At 34.5% G+C, this 10,604-nt stretch overlaps 1 protein-coding gene across 1 annotated transcript; it reads right to left on the reverse strand.

Annotated features, from left to right (window-relative positions):
- Nucleotides 1–2,027: 2,027 nt before the first annotated feature.
- LOC105218048 (uncharacterized) lies at nucleotides 2,028–4,455 on the reverse strand. Its single transcript, XM_011193382.3, has 2 exons — nucleotides 3,791–4,455; nucleotides 2,028–2,522 (listed from the first exon to the last, which is right to left on the reverse strand). Exons 1-2 carry the CDS (start codon nucleotides 4,376–4,378, stop codon nucleotides 2,418–2,420), a joined length of 693 nt encoding a protein of 230 aa, XP_011191684.2. The 5' UTR covers nucleotides 4,379–4,455; the 3' UTR covers nucleotides 2,028–2,417.
- Nucleotides 4,456–10,604: the final 6,149 nt, after the last annotated feature.

A 10,604-nucleotide genomic window follows, 5' to 3' on the forward strand; every position in this document is an offset into this window, starting at 1 on the left:
GAAAAGCGAAAATCTTGTAAATTTTGGCGCACGAATTTCATAATTTATATTATATTATATGAAGCGAGAAAGTGGTAATGCCTAAAAGCATACTTTGCTTTTTAACCCGTCACAATATTGTAAGTAGTATACACACAGGCGCACCACAGTCTGCTGCTGGCAGCAGGAAGCGACGTGTTACGAATGGTTGCTTAGCGGCTGCCTTTGCACGATTCGTTGCCTGCCACATTACTTTAGAGACGAATTCTTCGGCTGTTGAAAATATAAAATATAAAAAATTTTACACTTGGCTAATTTCACTGGGCCGCGGCGGAAGCGCGCAAAGCGTCGAAAGTGTCGACGGCAATCGAGCTTGGCGATGTCGTTCAACAAACGCGTTCCCAACGACGAACGTGCGACGAAGTAGAAATGGCGAAATATTTTGCTCTCGAATGCTGTAAACCTTTTGCTGCGCTTGTCGCATTAAATACTATGTAGCCTACTTTTATGATTAGCCAAGCAAGACCGACGAGCTATTAAAGTATGAGGCTTTGGTGACGTAGGTACGATGTACATTCTCAGTAAATTAAAAAAAAAAGTGTAGCATACCTTTGTGGTCAACGGTTTTTTGTTTCAAGATGGATTCAATGTTATTTTCTTAAGTAAAGTTGGTAACAAAAAAGGTAATATTAATGGAACAATGTCACCTTCTGTATTGGAGTCGCGTATATTTTTGGATATTTAAAATAAAATAAAATAAGTTGCGACCGCTTTGTCTTTCGCACATTCTTCAGAATCGCCTATAAAACACTCTCAAGGTAATTTTCGCTTAATTTTCAGGTAACCAAGTCAGGAAGGGTTGGGTCGATTTTATTACCATTGGACTTCGCATTTTTACTGCATAACAGAATAGTCCTTTGCATATCAAGGAAGAAAGGTTTCATTTGAGAACGGCCATTACCTTCATATTCATGCCAGGTGTAATTCAATTCCGAGGATACATTAAAGTAAGCAGCCAGAGAGCTCCTCCGCTTAACGGCGGCCGGTTATAGGCTCAACATTTTTATAGCGAACATAAAAATCAATAATTTATTTGTGCTGGACGGGGTATATACTTTCTATTTCGAAATGATATGAAAACCCAGAAAACATAAAAAAAAAATGAAACAAAATGAAGTGCCAAAAAACGTTAGATGGCGAAAAAAGTAAGAAAAGCGAAAATCTTGTAAATTTTGGCGCACGAATTTCATAATTTATATTATATTATATGAAGCGAGAAAGTGGTAATGCCTAAAAGCATACTTTGCTTTTTAACCCGTCACAATATTGTAAGTAGTATACACACAGGCGCACCACAGTCTGCTGCTGGCAGCAGGAAGCGACGTGTTACGAATGGTTGCTTAGCGGCTGCCTTTGCACGATTCGTTGCCTGCCACATTACTTTAGAGACGAATTCTTCGGCTGTTGAAAATATAAAATATAAAAAATTTTACACTTGGCTAATTTCACTGGGCCGCGGCGGAAGCGCGCAAAGCGTCGAAAGTGTCGACGGCAATCGAGCTTGGCGATGTCGTTCAACAAACGCGTTCCCAACGACGAACGTGCGACGAAGTAGAAATGGCGAAATATTTTGCTCTCGAATGCTGTAAACCTTTTGCTGCGCTTGTCGCATTAAATACTATGTAGCCTACTTTTATGATTAGCCAAGCAAGACCGACGAGCTATTAAAGTATGAGGCTTTGGTGACGTAGGTACGATGTACATTCTCAGTAAATTAAAAAAAAAAGTGTAGCATACCTTTGTGGTCAACGGTTTTTTGTTTCAAGATGGATTCAATGTTATTTTCTTAAGTAAAGTTGGTAACAAAAAAGGTAATATTAATGGAACAATGTCACCTTCTGTATTGGAGTCGCGTATATTTTTGGATATTTAAAATAAAATAAAATAAGTTGCGACCGCTTTGTCTTTCGCACATTCTTCAGAATCGCCTATAAAACACTCTCAAGGTAATTTTCGCTTAATTTTCAGGTAACCAAGTCAGGAAGGGTTGGGTCGATTTTATTACCATTGGACTTCGCATTTTTACTGCATAACAGAATAGTCCTTTGCATATCAAGGAAGAAAGGTTTCATTTGACGAAAAAGAAGGAAAAAGATTCGAAAGAATACTGTCGAAAATAAATAATGAGAAGCCTGAAAAGGTGTTATAAATATATAAGACGCCGCATATTTGCAATAAAGGTAAAAAATTGTGTGTTTCTTTGTGTAAATTGTCGAAATGTCTCTTTTGCGGCTAAATGTATGTATCCCTTAAATTTTTAAATACTTCGTATCCTTTCTTTTATTATTTTGCTAAGGTATTAAATAAATAATTTAACTTTTTAATGCTTTTGTTAAGGGGATTAAAAAGTATTAAACAGCAGAGCTGACTGCAAATAATTACGGACCCCAGCTAAGTACATTAAGGCCAATCTTGATTAAATTATCAACGTCAATGAAATTTTGATTTAGCTTACGAATTGGTGCGGCCAGATTTGGGGACTTCTGTAAAGAGAAAGAAAAAAAAATATTTTTTAGACAAAGAAGATTATATGTGGTTGATATAAAGAAATATCTCTAAATGTACTTTTTTAATGATTGAGTAACGAAAATATTTTATCGATAATAGCAAGAGGAAATCGATTTATCGATTTGTATAAAAAATATATATCAATATTGAATTTTTAATATATTAAATAACGATAGTATATTATCGATAACCGATAAAGAAAATAAATTTATCGATTTGAGAAAAAATAAATATTAAAATTAATTTTTTTAATTTATTAAATATCGAAAGTATGTTATCGATAACCGATAGAGAAAATAAATTTATCGATTTGAGAAAAAATATATATTTAAAACTACTTTATAAATATTTAAATTATACTAGATATCGAAAATTATTATTATTATCGTCAGAAAAAAAATAATTTATCGATTTTAATTTAAGGTAAATTAAGACATCGTTTGTTCACAAAATGATCGATTATATCGATTATTCTATATGATGATGATATGATTTATTGGTAAGTGAACCAGATAAAGTTTTGGCAAGAAAAAAAATAATAAAAAGTTTATACCGAAAGACTATTTAGATGGCTGTCCAAAGAATTGAAAACAGCCAAATCGGTAAATAATATCGATAGGAAATCGATTAAAATTTTAAATGACATATACAACTACAATAGATGTAAGAAAATCCCATCATAGAAGTTCTGATTCAACCTAAAGTTTGATGTCCTTTCCTTATGTATCGATAACATTTAAAATCGATAACGAAAATTTGTCAATCGATGCCTAATTGTTCATCACAGAGCAATCACGCTAGAGTAAACTAGAAAACTCGGGACGCCATTTATATGGTTGTAGGAGAAATAATAATAAGAATTGATGAAAAAATATCGATAACAAATCGATTACAAATTTCTGCTTACATGCAGCTCTGAAAATATCAAGTTAGGTGTCTAGACAACTTCTGTAGTAGAAATGTATCGATTATTTTATATATATCGATAACATTAAAAAAATCGATGACATAAAAAATCTATAAAAAATTATAAAATCGTCATTCAACTGTAAATTAGTAATATTCAAATGAGGTGATGGTTCTAAAATCATGCGATCACCCGCCGTATTGGTTTTCTGGTGCCCCAAAAAAAAAAAATCAAAATTCAGAAAACCACAAATCTACATTTTTTTATATCGCAACAAGTCTGCAACGCCCAGCAGAAACTATAATAAACCTATACCCTCTTCAACTTCTCACTCACCCTCGTTTTCTGCAACAACTCCATGAACTCCTCGCTGCGCACAGTCTGGTATAACTGCGAGAATTCACCGCCTGCCTGCACTTTGCGCGCCATTAAGCTGCCGAAACGTGCGCGCGGCAACTCACGCACCACATCGCTCACAAAATCGGACACCGTACGCTGAAACATCATGCTCACCGGCACCTTCGTGGGTATATTGAAGGCGTGCAGTTGATTTGGTATGCGATCAATGATAGTGGTAACATCGAAACCGCTTGCCGCACCGTCGCCATCGCGACGCATAAAGCTGAGAAGCTCTACAAAGTCGCTGGTATTTCGTATCTGCTGCCAAGTGCTGGCGAATTCCGGGCTGCGTACAAATGCCAGAGCGCTGCGAAAACGCGCATCGACAATGTAATGACGAGCGGCAATATAGCCGATACGGCGACGTGGTATCAGCGCTTGGAAATCACGCAGATCCGATTGCAAATCGGTGCTAGCGGTATTAACGGTACTGCCGGTGGTTGTTGTGGGGGCGGCAGCACGCGTTATGGCAGCCAAGCCGAGTATGACAAGGCTAACTGTCGATACGAAGCTGCTGTAGTGCATGTTTATTAAAGGCTGAAGTGTTGTGGACTCTGCAGATTTCAGCTAACTAACGGTACTCTTGCTGCGGTTGGTTGGTTTTAAATGTGAAAGTAAGCGGATCTACGGCTTTTATTTGAAAGATTGGCGAAATTTTAATGTTGCGAAGAAATTTTTTGTATTGAAAGCTATTCTTTGTCGAAGAATGACGCTGATTTTGTTGTTGTTTTATTTATTTATGTCTAATATTTTTCAGTTGTTGGTACTACGTGTGTTAATTTCGAGTACTTTGGGTATAGTGCTAATTGCTTGTGCAAACAAATTGTATTCAAATGAGCTGTCATTTTATGCAAATTATGTTTTTTTATTTATTTTAGAAGTTAAAACGTTGGCTAACGAAGAGTTTAAAGTCTGTTGGAAGTACTAAAACGTGCAGTAAATTCAATTACTTTTGCTTTTTTTAAACTGTTTTTTTTATAAAAATTAATTTTTTTTATTTAAAAAAATTTAAAGCTTTCGCTTTTTTATAAAGATTTTTTTTTTGTAAAAATTAATTTTTTTTATAAAAATATAAATATAAAATTAAAAATATTTTTATAAAAATTTATATTTTATTTAAAAAAAAATATTTTTTTTTTTATTTAAGACTAAATTTTGTTCTTAAATCATTTTTTGGAAACAATTTTGTTTAATACATTTCTTTTTATAAAAATTTATTTTTTATTAAAAAAATTATTTTTTAAAAAATTCTGCATTTTTTCATATAAAATTAATTTGTATTAATAAAAAATTATTTTTATAAAAATATATATTTTTTTAACATATATTTTATTTGAATTCAAATTGACTTTCTCCTGCTCTTTGATTGGTCAAAGCAATTATTTACATGACTACTTACGCCCTGGTAATAGAGTATCTGCGAACATTTCAATGGAATATTCGAAAAAAATTAAAAAAAATATGGGCAAAAATATGTCGGCGCGCAAAACTGCAGCAAATGTAGCAAAAATGCAAATCTGACTCAGAAAAAAATTTTGCTTGCACTGCCGAAAATTCAAAAAACAAATACAATTTTTTTTAATAAAAAATTTAAAAAAGGAAGAAAATATAAAAAATAAAAATTCACTTGCCACATGCCTAGTCGTTGCAACAAACGAGCAAACAAGTAATTTCGCCACACAACTAGGTAGGACAAATTGGTTGCTGTTTTTACTGTGTCATACATATACACTCACACACAACAGAGTCCCTCTATTTGACTACAAATTGGCGCTGTCAAACAAGCATTCAGCGACAGCACCTAAACCTACTGATTCTCTCCCCACCCTTCAATCGCTTCAAAAACACTTTCCATGGCACTCATAGTTACAATTTGTGTGTGTATGTGTGTGCACTTGTCCAATATCATTGAGTAGCCGAAAAAGTAAATATGAAGCAAAAATAGCAGTCGCACGCATTTAGCAAATGTCCACAGACGCAAACAAAAAAGTGCAAACAAATCGAACATACAGTAGCTAGTGGAAACACATATGAGAGTACTACACATGTACATACATACATATATGTATGTTTCCTTGTATATGTGTGTGTTTGAGTGTGTTCGCTGTGCAAATGGGCAGTCAGCCAAGCAGCGAAAGTGATTTAAGCGCAGACAGTTACTAATTGAACGTGAAAAGAGGCGCGAGCGCAAAGCAGAAAACGTCAAATAAAACTAATTTAAAAGTTTTCTCTGCCTAATTGTTTAATAATTGTTTTATTTTTCACACATTTTTTATTTGAGGGAGTGTATTAGCAAATTGTTTTATTTATGCGGAAATATTGTTTGTAAAAATTATGTGTTATGCTCTGAGCGTATAAGCACAACTATGATTAATCAAATTGAATTTTTTTTTTTTTTCAAATGTAAAACCGTACTAAAGGTCACAATTTGTATGACAGTATTGCAGTAAAATTTTAAACTAGTCTGAAAAGTACCAGTTTACAACTAGACCTTTTTCTGACTCAAATCGAACTAGTCAAAAAACATCTCATTTACAGAATTATATAAGAACAAGTAAGGAAGGGTGTAACCGAACATTTTATACTCTCGCAATTTATTTATTTAAATTTATTTATATTATATAATACACAATTTGACCCACATATTCGTCATATATATTGTATAAAGTCCATTGAAAGTTGGAAACCATAATATTAGGTTAGAAGCACCGAGGTCCTCGTGTTCGATATATGGGGCCTTAAATACCTGTGGTCCGATTTCGGCGAATTTTAGAATGGGGCTGCCACACTATAGACATAGTAATTGTGCAAAGTTCTGCACCGTTATTTTCACTAGTACTTTATACATTGTAAAGTAACGATTCAGATCGTTTTCAAAGTTCTGGTAAATAGGAAGTAGGCGTGGTTGTGAAGCGATTTGGCCTATTTTCACAACATATCATTGGGATGTAAGGAAACTATTACGTACCAAGTTTCATTGAAAGCGGTCGAGTAGTTCCTAAGATATGGTTTTTGACCCATAAGTGGGTGACGCCACGCCCATTTTCCATTTTGTAAAAAAAATTGAGTGCAGCTTTCATCTGCCATTTCTTATGTGAAATTTAGTGTTTCTGACGTTTTTCGTTAATGAGTTAACCCACTTTTAGTAATTTTCAACCTAACTTTTGTATGGGATGTGGGCGTGGTTATGACCCAATTTATTTAATTTTTGGACTGTATTAGGAAGTGGCTAAAAAAAACCGACTGCAGAAAGTTTGGTTTATATAGCTCTATTGGTTTGCGAGATATGTACAAAAAACTTAGTAGGGGGCGGGGCCACGCCCACTTCCCAAAAAAAATTACATCCAAATATGCCCCTTCATAGTGCGATCCTTCATACCAAATTTTATTTCCATAGCTTTATTTATGGCTAAGTTATGGCACTTTATGTGTTTTCTGTTTTCGCCATTTTGTGGGCGTGGCAGTGGTCCGATTTTGCTCATTTTCGAAAGCAACCTTCCTATGGTGCCAAGAAATAAGTGTGCCAAGTTTCATTAAGATATCTTAATTTTTACTCAAGTTACAGCTTGCACAGACGGACGGACGGACGGACAGACAGACATTCGGATTTGAACTCCACTCTTCACCCTGGTCACTTTGGTATATATAACCCTATATCTAACTCGTTTAGTTTTGGGTGAGAGAAATTAGACTACAGCATCATTTTGGATCCATCCAAATTTTATTATTAACTTAAACTGCAATAAAATAATGGTTATTCGCTAGATTTATCCTAATATATTCTCATAGTCTTCATACCCGGATTTGAAGTCCGTCTTTGTATATTTGATTTGCTATGAAATCAAACTAGACCTTCATCGGGTTCCTATATAATATATATGTATATTGATTTCTTACCTTCGATTGGACTCCAGTGATGAGCGATATTTCACTACCGGTGATTTTTTCACTGTGATTGAAAAAGCGCATATAGCAACAGCGATCAATTTTAGTAAATAGCAGTGATTTACAATCGCATTGGTAGTTCGGTAATTCGAGTTCGATCACAGTAGCTATAGTAAAGTTCAGTGCTTTTGTTCGATCACGATACATATAGGAGTTCAGTAATTCTAATTTGATCACTGTAGCAATAGCAGTTCGAAAAGTACCAATCACTGTTCAGTAGCAATCACAGTTCAGTGATCACAGTTGCAATATTTGTTGCATTACATTGCAGTTACATGTGCCCAAAATTTATTAATTAGTTAACTGTGATTACAGAAGCTGGTAAATATTTTATATTGTTAAAATTAATAAATATGAAAATGTAAAAAAATTAAAAAAAAGTCAGGAAAGGCTAAGTTCGGGTCCGACCGAACATTTTATACTCTCGCAATTTATTGATGTAATTTTATTAAGATAACACATAATTTTACCCATATATTCGGCATAAAGTCCAATAGAATGACGAAAATCATCATATATGGTATATGGGGGCTGATGTAATTCCTAAACAGATTTTACTCATTTTCCCCACCAAGCTACACTATATCCAAATCTCCCCCTGCTCCCTTATTTTTTTTCTTAATTTTGCTAAGATATCTCACATATTAACCGATATATGCGGAATAAAGCGCACATAATTAGGTGTATGGGAGCTAGGGGAAGTTCTGATCCGATTTTAATAATTTCTGGAACAGAGACACACAATTAGAAGAAACAAATTTCCTCTGAATTAAATTAAAATATTTGAAAGATTTGCTGATATTTTCGGTGAAAAATTACTCTTAATCACTGATTTCTTCATGTAGATATCTGGGACCTTGAAAAGTTATAATCCAACTTCGAAAATTTTGCTATAATTGAAGCCACAGATGATAAACAGTATTTGTGTAAAGTTTTATTCCGCTATCTTCATCGGTTCCTTATGTATACATTATAAAGCGAACGAATCAGATGGAATTCAAAATTCAGTTATATGCGAAGTTGGCGTGCTTATGAACCGATTTCCATCATCCTTGTTGTCAGGGTGTCAAGAAAATATTATATACTGAATTTCGTTGAAATCGGTCGAGTAGTTCTTGAGATATGGTTTTTGACCCAGAAGTGGGCGACGCCACGCCCGTTTTCCATTTTGTAAAAAAATCTGAATGCAGCTTCCATCTGACATTTCTTCTGTAAAATTTAAAAAATGTAAAATTTTCTGACGTTTTTCGTTAGTGAGTTAACGCACTTTTAGTAATTTTCAACCTAAACCTCGTAAGGGAGGTGGGCGTGGTTATTATCCGATTTCTTTTATTTTTGGACGGTATAAGGAAATCGCTAGAAGAAACAACTGCAGAGAGTTTGGTATATACAGTTTTTTTTGGTTTGCAAGACATATGCAAAAAACCTGTTGGGGGGCGGGGCCACGCCCACTTAAAAAAAATTAAAACAAATAAAAAATTACATCCAAATGTGACCCTCCACAATGTAATCATCTGTGCAAAATTTTGTAGGCGTGGCAATGGTCCGATTTCGCTAATTTTCAATACCAACCTCCTCAGGGTGCCAAGGAATATGTGTCCCAAGTTTCATTAAGATATTTAAATTTTTACTCAAGTTATCACTTGCACGGACAGACGGACGGACAGACATCCGGATTTGAAATCTACTCGTCATCCTGATCATTTTGATATATATAACCCCATATCTAACTCTTTTATTTCTGGGTGACACAAACAACCGTTATGTGAACAAAACTAGTATACTCTCTTTAGCCACTTTTTTGCAAGAGTGTAGCTAGATTCATATAATTAATTAGTAGTGAAATTTCATTCGAAAATTTTTTGTTCATCCTAGACTAGTGCTGTCAGTAGACGAAAAAATGCAGTTCAGGACTAATACGCTAAAAATTTTTAATAAATATTACAAATTTCATTTGAAATCATCACTTGCAATAAAACAAAATGGCACTTACTCGGCTACTGCTTCTATATATTATAAAAAAATAATGATCATAAATAAATGCAATACAATTGTGTAAATGAATGCAATTATTACGCAATAAACTATACTCACGCCTACAATAAAACAAATAAAAACTGTTGCAAACAGCAGGCGGCGCACACAATACACACACACACACATGCACATCATACAAACGCCAGAGAAATACGATAATGTGCAAGCAGCAGCCAAACAAATACAAATGTAATTATTTGGCGTCATGGCGCCCAAAAGTATGCTGCACTTACTCACACTCCAACAAAAAATATATGCAAAATGGCAGCGTTGAAGGATGCAGAGCACTGTGAAACTTTGAAGTGTCGGTTAAAGTGAATACAAATGTATGTATGTACATATGTATGAGTATATGTGTGTTTGTGTGTTTCGCCAGCGTTGGCGTGCCAATGTTGGCTGCCGCAATTATTCTTAATTTCCGCATATGAAAAATGATCTCGTTAACAATTGTACTCATTGCAGAAAAACGATGTACAAAAACAAAAAATATATGTATGCATGTGTGTGTTTGCGTGCGCGCTGTCGCCTAAAAGTCTATTTCGGCTTGTGTTTTACAATAATGAGCGCGCCTTGCTTCGCTGCTGTGAGTGCAGTAAGTAGTAGACACTGGAAGAGTGTTGCGAAAATAAGCAGAAGTAAAAATCATAATGAGTGTATGTGTGTCTGAGATGATGGAGAATGTGCAAGTTGGTGCAACGAAAATTAATTTGAAATTGATATTACAGCTGATGTTCATTTGCCCAAGCACTGCACTGTGGGCTTGCGTATT

The sequence above is a fragment of the Zeugodacus cucurbitae genome, chromosome 6 (assembly GCF_028554725.1).
Source record: "Zeugodacus cucurbitae isolate PBARC_wt_2022May chromosome 6, idZeuCucr1.2, whole genome shotgun sequence".
Classification (NCBI taxonomy): Eukaryota; Metazoa; Arthropoda; class Insecta; order Diptera; family Tephritidae; genus Zeugodacus; species Zeugodacus cucurbitae.

Excerpts from the sequence above, each read along its gene's own strand:
- LOC105218048 (XM_011193382.3), bottom strand. The coding sequence starts at position 4,378 with ATGCACTACAGCAGCTTCGTATCGACAGTTAGCCTTGTCATACTCGGC. Across the intron at positions 2,523-3,790 it reads AGTTGTTGCAGAAAACGAGG|AAGTCCCCAAATCTGGCCGC; the intron begins GTGAGTGAGAAG and ends TTCTCTTTACAG.